General features: G+C 37.8%; 2 protein-coding genes across 6 annotated transcripts in view; both read left to right on the top strand.

Moving 5' to 3' along the window:
* Positions 1-1,281: 1,281 nt before the first annotated feature.
* On the top strand, positions 1,282-13,375 carry LOC116299586 (uncharacterized). 2 transcript variants are annotated; one of them, XM_031708258.2, is made up of 4 exons: positions 1,282-1,568; positions 5,118-7,687; positions 8,617-8,677; positions 12,598-13,375. In XM_031708258.2, exons 2-3 carry the CDS (start codon positions 5,146-5,148, stop codon positions 8,658-8,660), a joined length of 2,586 nt encoding a protein of 861 aa, XP_031564118.2. In that variant the 5' UTR covers positions 1,282-1,568; positions 5,118-5,145; the 3' UTR covers positions 8,661-8,677; positions 12,598-13,375. The 2 variants fall into 2 exon arrangements, with proteins under 2 accessions (XP_031564118.2, XP_031564119.2); XM_031708259.2 differs by lacking the exon at positions 8,617-8,677.
* Positions 13,376-15,794: 2,419 nt separating this feature from the next.
* The window catches only part of LOC116299598 (serine/threonine-protein kinase MARK2), a 29,212-nt gene continuing 27,641 nt past the window's right edge, over positions 15,795-17,365 (top strand). Inside the window, exon 1 of one of the 4 annotated variants that reach the window (XM_031708273.2) lies at positions 15,795-16,350. In XM_031708273.2, the coding sequence (XP_031564133.2) occupies positions 16,207-16,350 (144 nt within the window). In that variant the 5' untranslated portion in view covers positions 15,795-16,206. The remainder of the gene's footprint in view (positions 16,351-17,365) is intronic. The other 3 variants (XM_031708268.2, XM_031708270.2, XM_031708271.2) reach the window with 3 other exon arrangements.

Here is a 17,365-nt window from a genome sequence, read left to right as displayed (position 1 = left end):
CGAGCTCGGGACACCCTATTTTTCTTTCCAGATTTGGAATCAGCATTAAATTTCAATTTGGAAAATCGAAGTTTTAAAAAAAGCTTAAATCAATTTCCAAAAGTAGGCAGTCACCTTAACCAATCAGACAACTCCACGAAGATTACCACTGTCCAATCACAGAACTTTAATCCACGAAAATCCATTTGAGAGTAAAGAGTGGTACGTTTCCTGGCTACTCGTACAAACCTTCTCTATCGCTCCACTTAGTAATCTGTAAATTAGAGTATAGACTGAACCCCTTAAAGCACTATCACCACTTGAAAGACTTAATGATTTAAACAGGCGAGTTTACTAGTAAATAGTTTCTAAGAAACGAGTGGTTATCGAGTTAAACCTGAAATGGAGTGGGCTCTTCTGAGACATGATCTTTGAAAATCAAAGCTTTTAAACAAAATCTCTCTTTCGCTACCCGTTTATGTTTTTAATTTCGCTTTATTTTTTCCCTTGAAATAAAGGGTAGCGATTCTATATAAATGTGTCATTTAGTTTGATATCCTTTTATACATTTTTGTAAATCGAACATCCATGGCCATAGATGATCAAGTTAGACTAATATTCAAACGTCGAGCTTCATATGAACCGAACCCAATGGCACATGTGAAGTTCGACGATTGACCTGAGCCTTAGCGCGCTTTAACGCGCCCGTCTTGCATTTTGTACTTGTTTTCATACATCAAAGACGCGGCGTTTGGTATGTTCGATATCTATGATTGAAGATGTACTATTGTCAGCGTGAAACATTTGACTTCTGTTTGTCGTGGGCTCGTAGCAATGAAAACGGAGGAGAATCTGTAGCTTCTTTATCTTTACGTTGCACTACTCTTTTTTACCAATCGCTTTATTCACTTGTTGTACTAACAATTTTACTTAAAAGATTCAAGACAGCACCTTTCAGTTAACGCGGTACCCCTCACGCGTTAATTAAACACACGATAATAGATATTTTCCGAGATGCGCGAGCGCGGACAAAAGATGAAGACGAGGCATTTTCGGGCAAGATTTTACGCGCACTTTGACAAACAGATACAAAATTTTGAAATCATGTTAATAAAGGAATAATTTGAGGCTTCTTTTAGTTTGGGAGCAGGATTATGACTTTTGAAAAAAAGGATGTTTTCAGTAAAAATCTTTTTTAGACGCTCCCCACACTGAGTATGCCCGAAAATGCCTCGTTTCCACGTCTGCGCCTGCGATTTTTATAACTGGACCCAGGCTATACCAACGCGAGCGTTTAACAGAATTCACTTTTCTAAGAAATTCAAATTTTATCCTCCTGAAAGTTGTCCTGAAAGTTGTCCTGAAAGTTGTCCTGAAAGTTATAGTTATTATCTCGATCGCGTGAGTTCAGTTTATCCGAGCTTACCTAGACCATTGTTAAAAATCAATCAACTTCATTGGCCGCAGCAGTCATGCAGAAATGTTGAATTATTAATAAGCATTTTGAAGAGTAATTCACCTGTGTGTCTGCACTTGATATTTCGATCGAGTCAAACTCCAGCAGGATTATTTACTGCTAGAAATCCAAGGTAGGTCTTAAAACTATTCATTTAAGCTGCACAATAAGGTATATTCTTGATTAAGAATCTCGATACCATCGATAGAAATTCAATTGAGTTTGATTAATACAAAATTGGCGTCCTAATAAGTAAAATTGCCGCGATGCAGCGACTCACTTGTCTTCACTAGCTAAGCTTTTGTCTAAATGTTATTACAGAGCTTATTTATGCTGTTTGTATATCAGGTCCTATTCTTTTGTGACAAAAGCTGAACCAAATAGCTTCAAACATTTCGTTTACAACCTCATTCACAAGTAAACTGAAGTCTCCATAGCACAAGCTAACAGGCTTGTCACTGCCCTTGCATTAAAACTATAAATAAATAAGCCACCCATCCCAAATTAAGTACTCAAGAAAGACTTACTTATATTTGCCCAAAACCTAACATATTGTATTAAAATAAATAATTTGCTTTAGTTTATTTTTTTAAGTGATTGTAATTGTTTGAGCAACTTACAACTGGGCCTGGGTTATTAGACAGTGGAGTTCAATGAGGACACAAAAATCAATCATTCACAATATTCTCGCACATTTCAAGAGAAGAATCACACCTACAAATTAGAAACAGAAATAAAAAGAGCATTTCGGCATTAGTAGGGAGGTAGAGTTTCAGCACATAATAAGTGAAACAGGAGAAATGACAGATAAGGAATTGGGTGTTTTATGAGGATTTGTATGGTAAGATGCACTGGATGACAAAAGCTTGCCAGCCGACCCTTTTTCCATATGAATCCTTGTAAAATATTTGATTTTATATTTGATGTCATTTCTTCTATTAGTCAACATTTTGAGCTGAAACTTGGCCCTTTCACTAAATTTGAGGTAATCTTTTCATTTCTGGAGTTCATTTTGACTAATTTGCTCATTTTAAGGGGGATGGGGTCATGTGACCTTTTAAAGCAAGTCATCTATTCATGAGTCACACTCTACATTTTGCTTTTTTCACATATCACACAACAATTTTAGCCAGAATGATGCATCATGTGTAGCTCCTGCATGTGCAACCCTGTAGAAATGTATAAGTATTTTTTCTTGGTGTAACTATACTGAAAAAATGAACAAGGTGGAAAATTGCAATGCAAAATGCTTTTGTTACAAAAAACAATATAGTGTTTAATTATTATTGTGCTCATTGGAAGAACATGTCAAAAGTTTTTTAAAAAATGATGTTTTTCCAGCAAAATCCCTCATGGTAAAGCGAGATAAAGCAGATGGTTAGGATAGGGATAGGGTAGGCAATATAGCCTCAGCTTCTTAGTATCATATTTTTTTGAGGAGAAGTGTTGTGTATCTTAGTCTAATATTTCTAAAAGCGCCATCCTTGAACACGAATATAGACATGAATTGAATATAATAATTGAATTATTGAATATAAGTCCAGATACCAGTAATTAACACTTACACTAAACATGTAAAAAGGTATTGATAAAAACCAAATATTTATTTTAGAGGCCACCTCCTTCTTATTCACTACCTTTTTATTTGATCCCATATATGTAATGTAATGTGAAATGTTGCCCCCGTAAGTAAATTGCCCATTTCAAGCCACGTGATGTTTCCTGGAGAAATGTTTTGTTATCTTTCTGAAATGTATTCATTCAAATTCATGTGAATATGAAAACATAAAGAAACATTTCTCCAGAGAACATTGTGTCAACATCACATGGTTTGAAATGGGCAATTTACATGCAAGGGTGATAAAGTCTATTTTAATGGAAAATGAGGAGAGTCAGATGCCAACTTATATACTGCAAGCCGTAACTTTTGCAATCCCATTTAAGTAATATCTCAAACACGTGAAAGAGTGTCTAATCTGATTTCCAAACACCAAGAATTGAGCTGAAAAAATGAGGTTGAGCCAAGTTTTTTCACCAACTTTGGATAGAGGATGAAACACTCTTTCAAGTGCTTGATATGGCTTCTCAAACTATTAATAACTCTTGGAGAAATTCAAAGCTTAAGTTGCCCAAATGTTATGCTAACTATGATCACATTTACAAACCACCTTCACACTTGTCTAGTGATTTTCGCATGAATTATTAATACATTTTAGAAGATATATATATGAATATGTTCCTGGACTTCCATGCACAACCAAGATATTTGTTCTTTCTTTTATTGTTTTCAACTTTAACTGTAATGAACCTTTCAAACTTAATTAACTTGAATCAAAATACTGTACATCTTGAAAGAAAACAAAACAAATTGGGTGCTATTTATCATTAATCAAGAAAGCCATGACAATACCATGTAGGCTTCTGGAATTGGCTTTTATTTTGATTGCATCATTACATTAGATTTTTCTTGAAAATGTATATATACAATGTATTGAAATACATGACTTTATTTTCTGGTTTAATTCAATGCTATTTTAAGTATATATACATGAATTTTGGCATCTACGTTAGCTCAGTATACTCAAATATACCTTAAAAATTTAACCAGCAGTGACAGGTAAAAAAAACCTCTTTTTGAGGTTGTTTTTTTTTTTTGGATATTGTTTTTTAAAATCCATAAGCTGAAGTAAATTTTGTATAATATAAATTGGCATTCGTAATTGGAATGGTCACGGAGAGAAACCTCTGGTCACGACCGTTGAGAACTTCACTTTCATGCCATCAACTTATGATCGTCGAATTCTGATTGGATGGATATTTCAATCACTGTAGGAGGAATATGATTGGCTGGATTAGATATCTATGGGGGTAGGGGCTGAATGATTTTGTCACATCAACATTTTTATTCGGGGGTAGGGGTTAGACTTTTTGTGCCATCAAGACATATGGTCATATAGCGTTATTACTATTACTTTTATTATTATTATTATTTATTATTATCATTATTATTACTATTACTATACTTATTATACTTATTATTATTATTATTAGTATATGTAATAGGACTCCATGCTGTCCAATTAAGAAATAATTGGACGAGGAAAATTCCGAGGACTTCCAAAATTGGATGAGGCCGTAGGCCGAGTCCAATTTGGCAGTCAGAGGAATTTTTCAAGTCTAATTGTTTCTTGATTGGGGAGCATGAAATCCCATTAACTATTAATTATATAGCTGCCTAATTAGTCCCACATCAACAAGACCTGTCCAATTAAGAAAATAATTGAATTGAATAATAATAATAATTATTATTATTATTAATTATTATTATTGTTATTTATGATAATTATAATTTTGAAAAATAACAAGATACTTGGGGCATCGCACCAAATAGCAATATCATCATCACTGAACACCCTCATCAACACAGTGTGGTTAGAACATTACCGGAAACTTGTATCGATGACATTATAAGACAGGTTTATGACAGGCGGTTGGCATGTTTTAACACTATGTATTCATACAATTATAAGAAATATCAAAAAGATTAAAAACTTGGTGATAACCTTTCAACCTTTCAGTCTAAAATATGCATTTGAGATTCAGATGGCTTTAGGGATTTTGGTGTGATTAATAAACGTGTCAGTTATTCTGTAAATTAAATTCCTTCATGTTTTCCCATCAGGTGAGGTTCATAAAGTTTCCTTTTCGCCATGAAGCGCACATGTCTTACAGTGATAGTCCTAACTATCATAGTAATGATAGCTACTAAAGGGATGGTTCAAGGAAGCTTTCAAGTCGACTGTGACTTCGGCTCGGCAAGCCAGGATAACCTAAGTTACACAGCTATCGGTAACTTGACGTCTCATTTTGGTGATGCTCGGAGTTGTCACATTGAACATGATGCTTCTTCGGGCATTCTACGTGTGCGATTGTCCAGACACAACCAAAATATCAGCGTGATATACGCTATGGTGATGGAGAAGAAGGAGATAACGTTCGTAGGTACTGCCCGCTACGTCGACCTGATGCTTGGCCAAGGCTATCATTTCCATTCCTGCCCGGAACTGAGAACCGACCGGGTACAAATACGAAACACTGAATTGGACCTGTTAATGTTCGGTGCTCCTCAAAATGTGACCTTTAAGTTGGAAGTTAATTTAGACAACACTTATATGAGCCCCGGGGAGACCAAATCCATTAATTTGCTAAAGAATGGTCTAAGCGAGGTTTTGGCGTTCGATGTTTTGGAGAAAGACTTGTTCAAACTGTTTCAAATCACTGTAACTTCGGACGATGATACTGTATCGTATCTCCTCGTGTCGAAAAGCTGCTCCGACGTCCAGCAAGTCGGCCTAGGGATCACTACACAGTCCATGATGACGAGGAAAGATCTGAAGTTGTCGTTCACCAAGTCTGGTAGAATAACTCTATCGCAGTATTCCTCGCCCAAAATCGAGAAGGGTCGTTGGTATATTGGCGTAGTGGTGAAAGAGGGCTCTGTCGATGCCATCGAGGAGAAGGCAGTTAATGTCAGTATCACTCAAACCTACAGTTATGATACAATTGGCAAAGGTTTGCCAGTCCTTTACATGTGTTTAATCACTGGAATCCTTGGACTGCTAGTCGCCGTGTTCGCGCATTTTTTCTTGAATTCTGACTTTGAGGAAATGTCGCGTCCGTTTTACGTGGAAGACGAGGTGTTAGAGCACGATAAGGAGACTTCCTCTAATTTACGCAAGTTTCCAGACAAGACAATACTGAATTTCATTCCTCCGCCTATTCCCCGCGGGAGCTTTCCTTTTAAGACTTGGGTCAAGGTAGTCGTTGTTCATTGGTTTGGGCGAGGCACCAAGACCTATTCCTACTTAACGGTCGTATTGGCTGTAAGCTTTCTGGTTGGATCAGCTCAGTTTGTTATTGGTCGCTGGGCAAACATGATCGAGACAGGCGACCGCGACAAATGTTACTACAACGAGCTTTGTTATCGCCCTATCGCGGTGGCCGACCTGCCTTCTAATTTTCTTATCAGTAACGTACCTTACTGCTTGCACGGTGTCATCCTTGCACTTTCGTTTTCATTCCGCGAAGCCGTGAACCTTAACTACCGGAATAACCAAGCAAGCTTCAATAGCCAAGGCAACCTGTTCGTACCGTACGACTTCTCCCTGGCTTATGCATTAGCGTGGGCCTTGGTCTTCCAAGGGCTTTTCTCTGCAACCTACCACATATGTCCCTCCAGGTTGACATTCCAGTTCGATTCTGCCTTCATGTTTATCATTTCAGGCCTCGTGGTCATTGCGCTGTTCAACGCGCGGATCGACAAGATCTGCAGCAACAAAGAACGAGATCCAAGCGAAACCATTGTCCAAGCACCGAAGTACTTCCTCTTCTTCGTTGCGCCTTTGTTAGTCCTGAACTACATTGGCTCCATTCGCGACACTGAGGGCCTTCCTAAGTTTGTCGAAGTGTGTTACTGGCTTGTCCTGGTAATTTGGTTGGTTGTCATCTACTTGTGGGCCTTTAGAAAAGTGGGGATATCTTGTACGAGTGGTCCAGGTTTGATGAACCGGTTAGGTTGTGCCACCGCTGAAGACAGAGTAAAGTGGTTATGGATGATCTTGGTACCAATCTGCTTGCTCATTATTGGGATTTCCAAGTGGAGTGACTGGTCACAGTTCTTCTTGTTCTCATGTGTGGCAGCAGTAGTCCTTACCATCGGTGGTCTGATCTCTTTTAATTTGGTCATCTCGTTAAGGCATCTCAAGTACCAGTCTACCTACCACTCTCTCAACAACTCTGCTCAGCCCTTGTGCGATATTAAAGGAATGTGTCTTGCGCTCGTCAGAAACCTTCACCGCATTTTTTTCATCGTGGTTCTTTTTCTTTTCTGGGTCTTTGCTATGTATTTCTTCAAGCTGAAGCCTACCGCAAAGAAGACAGCGTCGCCTAGCGAATCCCGCACCCACAACGACGAGTGCGCTTTGTGGGAATTCTTCGATTACCATGACATCTGGCACATGTTGTCCTCTGTGGCTCTTCTCATGAGCGCCTTCTTGCTGATCTACATCACCAGGAGCGTGGAGAGGTACTTCTGGGTAGATGCCAATTACTGGTACAACAAGATGAAAGACCAGAGTAAAATCACAGTCAACCAAAATGTGAGCACTCGGTCCCTGGACATGGAAGGGCGTGAAAACATCGAGATGGATGATCGGCGTTCTGAGAATGGCGCACCGCCTGCAGCGGACGAAGGTAAGATTAGCCTAAGGAAAGACAACCAAACCAGCACAGTTCGCGATAATTTCAGTAAACGAACTTCAAGAAAGCATTCTAGAGTGGAATCTCTCGTATAGTGTGCTTGCCGCCAAGACAGTTAAACGTGATCGGAACATTAATATATACTGAATTAGCAAATTGAAAAAACTTCTTTACATTCGTTGTTTGTTGTGCAAATTTCAGACCATGTGATGCCACTCTTGGGAGTTGATTCTTTCATGTGTAAATATTTCAACAAGTTCGTCATAAAATTCTCACAATTCTCAGGGGAATGTCACGTGGTCTGAAATGGGTAATTTGCATACGAAGGTGAAGAGGTCTGTTATCCTGAAATGGTCTTAAAGTAACGAAGTAAAGCTCGCATAAACTGCTGATTCACTATCGTCGCTTATAAATATCTTACCCATAATATTAAACTTTATAATTTAGAACCAAAGCATACAAATAAATGATAGTAGTAATAGTAAATAATAGTAAATAAATAGTAGTAAATAGTAGTATCATTAAGATGACCTGTAAAGTAATAATAATATTTTAAAAGACATTTTACATAATGTAACTATGATACACCTAACATTGATTTAAAGTTTTTTGTATTTTAATAATATTTGGCTCATATTTAAATTTTTTATATTTGTCATAAATTCTTTGTATTTTTTTATGTTCTAGTAAGTTGTTTATATCAATGTAACACAGGTAATTCATTACTTTGTTCAATACATCATTCAGTAATGCATGAATAATTATAAAAAAATTTAAAATCAACAAATTGACAAATTAATAAATTACGTCATCACATTGTCAAAGTAGTGTGGATCCACGAGGCGTAGCGCGCGAGAAATTTGTAAGTTATTGTAAAATGTATGTTTGTGACTGTGTTTAGTATTGTTTTAATTGTTTTATAGATGGCTTGGTACCACGTGAAGATGATACCCCTATATTGCTGTAGACTAAAAGGACAAAATGGTAAAATAATTTGATTGGCCAAGGACAGCCTCGGGATTGAAATGATTTGATTGGCAGGGGGGGAAATGATCTGATTGGATGGGGTTAGAATGCTAATTATTATGGTTCCTTCCTGATTGGCTCTAATTTTCATTGTACTTCGTGATGAAAGGTGAAAATGGGGATTGAAATGAATTGACTGGCAGGGTGGGAAATGATCTGATTGGATGAGGTTAGAATGCTAATTATTATGGTTCCTTCCTGATTGGCTCTAATTTTCATTGTTCTTCGTGATTGTTTAATTTTGTAAGGATGCCTCTTAGGTGTCCAGTCCTGTGTGCGCTTCTTTTTTGTCTGTGTTTTTGGTATAGTGGTAGTGTGTAACGTGCAATTCACTAAATCAGTGACTAATAGCAATCAAAATACTTTACATAGCAAACACTTAATACCACAATATCATACTCTATCCTACTAATAGTAGATTGCTAACCATACCTCACTAATACTATACGACATAACAAGCCAGTTAATATCATACTCAGTTAATATCATACTCTATCCTACTAATAGTAGATTGCTAACCATACCTTACTAATACTATACGACATAACAAGCCAGTTTTATGATATTAAAATATCATACTCTATCCTACTAATAGTAGATTGCTAACCATACCTCACTAATACTATACGACATAACAAGCCAGTTAATATCATACTCTATCCTACTAATAGTAGAATGCTACTATACCTAACCAATACTATACGACATAACAAGCCAGTTAATATCATACTCTATCCTACTAATAGTAGATTGCTAACCATACCTCACCAATACTATACCACTAACAAGCCAGTTAATATCATACTCTATCCTACTAATAATGGATACCTAACCAATACTATACTACATATGACTTTATCCTACTTACGGTATGTTAATAACTATACCTAGTAATATTTTACGACATGCATGCCTGACAAGCCAGCCAATACCATGCTAAAACCCCATTCTTCTAATAATACGTAATTAATAATACTTCAACATCACTTTTCACCACCAGGTTAAAAGAAGCGTCAAACTTTTGCGTGAAACATTATCACTTGACCATCCATTGTGTCTTTCGTCTGTACTGATATCTCGCCACACGTTTAGATGTGTTTCTAGCGACCATAGTTGACCATTCTCGCTTCTACAGTCATGCGCAGTGATTACAAATCGTTTTGAGTATAAAATATGCTGAGATGTTTTTCTATTGATCATAATTGATCCGAGTCGCTTCCACGGTCAAGGTTATACATTATAACCTGTAAGATGTTTTGCCAATTTTAGTGGGAGAATTGTTTTAGTTTTAGCACGTAGAGTGTTAGACACAATTTGAACAAAGAACTGGGAACAGTTGGCAGGTCACGTGGTGTCGTGTAACAAATGTAGCAAAACTGACTGAAAGTGTTTAGGCGAACACGTCGACCTAAAATGGCGGGAAACAATCACGTGACCCTTTAAGATGCAAATCTATAGTGACACGAAACTAAGCCACAAAGAAAGCTACCAATGAATTAACGTGGGGAAACCACGTAGCAGATGAAACAAATCAACTCTGCCACGAGTTTTAAAAATAATAGTTTTTTACTTAAAACAACGAGAAGATGGAGAGGAAGCACGCTTTTTGCTTATCGTTTTACTATGTATGCAATTTTTGTTTGTGTTCGCGGTCGACGTATATATTTTTCTTTTAATGTGGCTTTTTTATGTGTGCCGATGTTTGTTTGTGATTGTGGTAGCGATACATATATGCAAAAATTATGGCCGCTACCAATATATAAACAAGTATATCAAAAGCATATCAAAAATTATTGTATATCATCCCTGATATTTTTTTCGGGTTGCCTATCACTAGGGCTTTCTGAAAGAAGTATCAAGAAATATATCCTACCGTGTCTGTTATACTATTGATATACTTGTATCTATATTTGAAACGGCCATAACTTTGGAAATGGCTGTATATATGTAATGTTTAATAAACGAGGCCAACGAGCAGGAGTGTTTTATCGGCGCAGCCGAGTGGTTTTAGACCCAATAAAACACTCCTGCTCGTTTATTAAACGGCTTAAAAAACTCATGATGTAGGTTCTCATATGGTACAGAATTCTTTACGAAATGAACCAAGTTTGATAGAGAAAATCCAAGTTAAAGTTTATGCAAATGAAGACGAATCTATATCAGATACAAAACCTACTTCATGGCCATAATTCCTTGTGTTTCCTTCATGAATTATTAATGAGTTTAAGAATATATATATATATATTTTTTTAAAGTAGAACTTTAATTTTCATAAATCAAAAGCTCTGACGGCTCACTGTACGTCTCTTTAAACACGTGCTTTAATCACTTTGATCTTACCACTTTGCCAACACGTTAAAACCTTTAAAACATGTGCTTATTCGTCTAGTCATATACTCTTTAATCACTTGTTAATGCACAATAACAGTTCTCGCTCTAGACTAAGTTATAATAAGATAATAAGACAAAAAACCATCCTAATAAATGGTATCACCTTCCATAAAAAAATTCTTGCCATGCTTCATGAATGAATTTTGACTATGATGTTAGAGGTTTTGTTCTTTCATTGTTGATAAACATTAGTCTAGAAGCGCTGAAGCTTCAACTGGCAGATGAAGTGTCCCTCCTAATAGCCCCTAAATCAAATGCATTTCCACAACTCGGCTATAGTATCATTAGAATGAGTGGGATGACAATACATAGCTGAATGTACCTAACCCAATACTCTTCTTTTACAATGCCCCGTAATTCAACGTATTTCTACTGTTCATGTGTCATGAGTATGAGAAATTGCAGTAAAGATGTGGCCGATCCAGGATTCTTTAGAGGGGTGCACCATTCATGAACAGGACCGGCTTTCCCAACTAAAGCAACAATAATTCGGTAGATATCATTTCATCTAGGTGTGGTTCACAACCCCTCACCCCTGACATTCACAAACTAAAGCAACAGTAATACAGTAGATATCATTTCATCTAGGTGTGGTTCACAATCCCTGTACCCCTGACATTCACAAACTAAAGCAACAGTAATACAGTAGATATCATTTCATCTAGGTGTGGTTCACAACCCCTCACCCCTGACATTCACAAACTAAAGCAACAGTAATACAGTAGATATCATTTCATCTAGGTGTGGTTCACAACCCCTCACCCCTGACATTCACAAACTAAAGCAACAGTAATACAGTAGACATCATTTCATCTAGGTGTGGTTCACAACCCCTCACCCCTGACATTCACAAACTAAAGCAACAGTAATACAGTAGATATCATTTCATCTAGGTGTGGTTCACAACCCCTCACCCCTGACATTCACAAACTAAAGCAACAGTAATACAGTAGACATCATTTCATCTAGGTGTGGATCACAACCCCTCACCCCTGACATTCACAAACTAAAGCAACAGTAATACAGTAGATATCATTTCATCTAGGTGTGGCTCACAACCCCTCACCCCTGACATTCACAAACTAAAGCAACAGTAATACAGTAGACATCATTTCATCTAGGTGTGGCTCACAACCCCTCACCCCTGACATTCACAAACTAAAGCAACAGTAATACAGTAGACATCATTTCATCTAGGTGTGGTTCACAACCCCTCACCCCTGACATTCACAAACTAAAGCAACAGTAATACAGTAGACATCATTTCATCTAGGTGGTGTATGAATTCCCCTCCACTCCTGACATTCACAAACTCAAGCATCAATAACCCAGTAAAAATTTCATCTCGGTGGGTTATGCATCCCTGCACCCCTCCCCTAGATGCTGCCGCCCCCGTAGTCTTAAACTAGCATTGCTTCTTGTCTGACTCAAACTGTTATTTTCTTTCTAATCTAACTGGAGGTGTGTCTGTATTTGTGTGCTTGCAGGTTCTGTGTCTTTAATGATGCATGCTAGTGCTATGTAACTCACTCACTTGTGGACTCACCTGTTAGGATGCACGAGGTTCGTTAGAGCTGCTTTGTTTTAAATTTGTAATGAGTGTTATTTCTTTCCTTGTCGAAAAGAAACAAGAATAAATAACTTTGTAATAGAATGGCTACCCTGCTTGCAGAGGTTCATTTTCTGCCATCCGTTATTCCTTTAGGTAGGGGGAGACCAGGGGGCACTCACCATTTACCCGCAAATTCCGGTTGGAAAGACAAACGTTATGTATCTTTCCCATTGGAAAGTTCCGGAAAACTCGGTCTTCCGAAAGAAGTAATTCATTTTTCCCGCTCTTTTTGGTCCTTTCGGTAGACGCTAAGACGGTAAGACCAATGTTATGTATCTTTCCCATTGGAAAGTTCCGGAAAAATCGGTTTTCCGAAAGAAGTAACTCACTTTTCCCGCTCTTCGTTTTTTTCGGTAGACGCGTGTACCATCTTTCGAAAGTCAAAGTTTCGCGCTCTTTTTTTTACTGTTGGCAAATGAATTTCCAACCGGATGGTTGGATGTAAATGGTATGCACCCCAGTCTACCGCTCAGTACTAAGGTAGATTTTTTAAAGGGTTTTTAATTGGTAATCCAATCACAAATAAGCTAATGATTTGGTGATAGTTCCACCCGGTCCTTCGTTATTGAACGTGAGGGCTCGGGACGTAAAGGTTTCTTGGAAATATTATAACAAGATGTATATGTTAGCTTCAATAAAAGTGTGTACAATTATGTCTAAGTCACCAATATTGATTTTCTGGCGAAGGTCCCACAAACTATGTAAGGAGTATTGTATGACGTCACGGTGATAATGACGTCACTCTAACATGGATCCCACCCTTCTGAAGAAGTAAAAGCGATTTCAGTGTTGGGTCATATTGTAACATGTGCGTGCTGGGATGCCGTAACTTAATTTTCATTATCTGCATGTTGTCATTGGGTAAATGAAAAGAAAGCAAAGCCATTTAAGCGTTAGGTCATACTGCATGTTACATGTGCGTGCTGGGATGCCGTAACTTAATTTTCATTATCTGCATGTTGTCATTGGGTAAATGAAAAGAAAGCAAAGCCATTTAAACGTTAGGTCATACTGTTACATGTGCGTGCTAGGATGATATCTTTATCTAGACGCTAATCTAATGCACAGACACTAGTCGTGTAATCTGCACTTTGCTAACTTATCAATTGTTATTAAACAACACGCTATTGGACCAGCTTCGAAAAGAAACAGTAAATCAATCAAAAAGACCACATTCATTCCCAAATGCATACAAAAAAGTCCTCAAGAAAAGCTAGGTCGTACTTTCAACAACAACAAAGAATTTCCCAAAAAAACTGTAGCTTAACTTTTCAGCTGCGTTGTAATGCTCCATGTTTGCTCTCTTTTCGACACATATAAATAATGACCAACCAATTTAGGCTTATTATTACCTCCAGTATTAAAAGGAACCACCGACGTTAATAATAGTTACCTTTTTTACTGTAGTACCAAGTGCGGTTCGCAGTGCATCCTGGAGGATGTAGTACTTGAAGACTTTCATTTTATGCGGAACGGGTTTGCTGTTTTACGACAGCCATGTTGTAAAGCATAATATAATTTCTCTCGCGAAAAATTGGAAATATTAAACAGGAGACACAGCAATAGTCTTTTCCTCCTGGGAAATCAAAATCTTTCTTACTTAAATCAGATTCGACCAGATTCAATTGTTCCTGCCTCCTGTCATGGCTACCATCACGTGATGGTGCAAAGCCTCTATAAAGTGTAATTCGGTCGTTATTGCATCCCGGGAAATGTAGTACCTAGTTAGTTCAACAGCAAATAAAGAATCGCCTCTTTACAGACCTATAACCGGACTTTGTTCTTCTCTCCTACGAAGGTAATCCTCATTCAATTTGTTTTTCTTTTGTTCAGTTCATCTGGGAATATTTGGGACACCACATTCGCTCATGATACCAACGCACTTTTCTCACGCATTGCGCGCCAACCTCGACAAAAGATTCTGCGGGGGCAAGCTGCCCAGTAAACGGATATTTACTTGAGATTAAACCTGTTCGCCGCTAGAAGATCGGTCAGTGACGGATAGCACCGCACCGGTCCGGTAGACGAGAACAAAAACTAAGTGACTCAGACAAACCAAAACACGGCTCATAGCTGTGAAGCCATCCGGACATGTCTTGGGGTAACGTGTACTTTGTGTGTGTAATATTAGAAATATTAATGATTAGAGTAATATTGCGCGCTACGCACTGATTGACTCGAGAGATAGCGTCTATTCCATACCCCGACATTGGAGCTCTTTTTTCCCGAGAAAAAAAAATTAGCTTGACAATAATTTACTGATCTCAATGATAATTTACCTAGCACAAAAATACGGTATTTCGTAATATTTCATAACAATACTAGCTATAGACCCTCATAATAGATTCCACAGTGCATGCTGCCTTATTGTCAGCGTTTGACGTCAAATCTTTCAGTGCGCATTTTACTACGTCGCTTGATCGTGTTTAAATAACAATAATTTGCGCATACACTAGTCTCCCTCGCAAATTATCGTTTTTAGTGACGCATACACTGTCTCAGTTTGTATTAAGACTTGCTGCGAACGCTAATAAGACAGCGATCGTATTTAAAATTTATTATGATATATTTTCCCTGCATTACTCTCGCCTACGGCTTGGATCAGCCCCAAGGCTGGACTTCTGAATTTTGCTGGTTGGTGAAATGTTCTTCTACTAATCTTAAACCTCTCGGTTATTGGAACCAAATTAGCCATTCATGTGATCATGATCCACCTTTGCGCAAAGGTTCGAATTTTAAGAGTCACTTGGCCTAAACCCGCGAGAATTTGTATAGGAAATCGCACGATCTCGAGTACAATTTGGATTAAAAACGATATAAGAACAGAACAGAAAAAATGCTGTAAGTAACAATAATACAGGCTTTACAAAAAGAAGAACTACCATCACCTTAGAACTGATATCCGTCATGATTTTTATGTGCTGGTGGGACTGAGTACCTGCGACCCTGTTAATCACTAAAAATAATTTGCATTGACTTGTTGCTTTCTCGTTAAAATAATGGTGGATGATTGATTTGTGGCAATTCTATGAAAACATTGGAGAGGAGAAAAATTAAAGAAATAGGAGGAAATATATTTTTCTAGATCTGATAACCAGAATGATTACTTATTGGCGATAACAATTAACGGGAAGAAGCCGATGATCTCAGTTCATAGAAATGATGCGTGTTTTCTTTTTTCTTTTGCTTTGGCCGTCTGCTTATTTTGTCTCGCATCAAACACAGTTGAAAATTAAACAAATTGATCTCTCGCATCGAGTAGTTTTCACAAACTTTACTCATCTTTATCACGCTGTTTCGCCGCCCGTTTGATCATCCCACGAGAAGCCATATGAGGTCATTTCAAAAAAGTATGGGAGGGGAGGGTTAGGTATTATATGCTAGTGGAGGCGTGATCGTGCCCGTTGCGTTACGAAATGTAGTGTGTTGGTCAGTGATGACAAGGTTTGAGAAGTGAAGCGTGTATTCACGCGAACATTTAGTTATGGCGCTCGGCGAAAACGACAATTTTCGTCAAAATACCCGGACTTCATCGGCTCAGGATGGCGCAGGATCTCGACGAACGACCACACGAAGCAGTTACAGAGCAGCTACCGACCCCAAACGCGAAAACTACACAAGATACAAGGTATTTTCTGATTCACAAAATGACCTATATTGTACCAGTTAACCCTTACTTGTTTAGAAGTAAACTCAAGCAAAGTGCTATGATACTTTTTTGGAACACCTTTATGACTGCCTGGGTTTTCTGACTCAAGTCGTTTCGAAAGCACCACACGAACAATTTCAAATTCATTACTAGTTTTCTCTTTTAAATCCATAAATATTTCAAAATTGTAAGGAATTAAATATTATCAATATGTGCCTTTGTTAAATTCATGCCGAGTCGAAATTGTTGTCTATCCATGCACAAATCTGTCATCATATTATTGCCATATAAGTATCTATCTTTTCTTTCTTTCTTTTCTGTTGTCCGTTGCTTTTTTCCATTGAATCAGTCGAAAATATTATTCCAATGCATTCAAATCAGCTATTACTATATTTTTGTCTTGGTATCGAGCGCTGAAGGAACGAACACTCCCTCGCGCTTGTATAAACGCTTTGCATTTTCCCCTCCCGCCTCCCTGATTTTCTAAACTGAACTTGAAAATGAAATGGTGAGAAAAATAGGTGGATCCTGTAGCAGTGACAGACCGATACTCGTTAATATAATTATACACACGAGTTGGTTTTGAGCGATTAAAACTATTCTAAGGTCATTCGTCATTGTGATAGTCATAACAGACATTGATTCATCATCCGATCACCTGATCTCCTGGCTTATTCTTCGCGTGTTTGACCTCGACCAACTAAGGGCACAAAACAACCGATTCTTGCGTGAAATTCAAACAGTAGAACCTACCAGACCATGAAACCGCTTTTAAGAGCCTTTTGATGATTTTTCGGATCAAAAAGGGTGACCACAGTAGGCTTAATGCCCATGTGGCCATTAATTGATACGATTAATTATGAAGTATATTTGCATTTCGTTTGTAAACGTTAGGCTTTGCCTTGGACTTAGAAGGGGGCATCGATGCCTAGACACTTTGACGAATTATTTATTATTTTCATCTTTATAAATCCACGTTTCTTTTCATGATGCA

The sequence above is a fragment of the Actinia tenebrosa genome, unplaced genomic scaffold (genome assembly GCF_029948245.1).
Source record: "Actinia tenebrosa isolate PJP-AT-01 unplaced genomic scaffold, QUT_ActTen_1.0 PGA_scaffold8__29_contigs__length_14323225, whole genome shotgun sequence".
In the NCBI taxonomy this organism is placed as follows: Eukaryota; Metazoa; Cnidaria; class Anthozoa; order Actiniaria; family Actiniidae; genus Actinia; species Actinia tenebrosa.
This window is presented reverse-complemented; position numbering and strand designations above follow the sequence as displayed.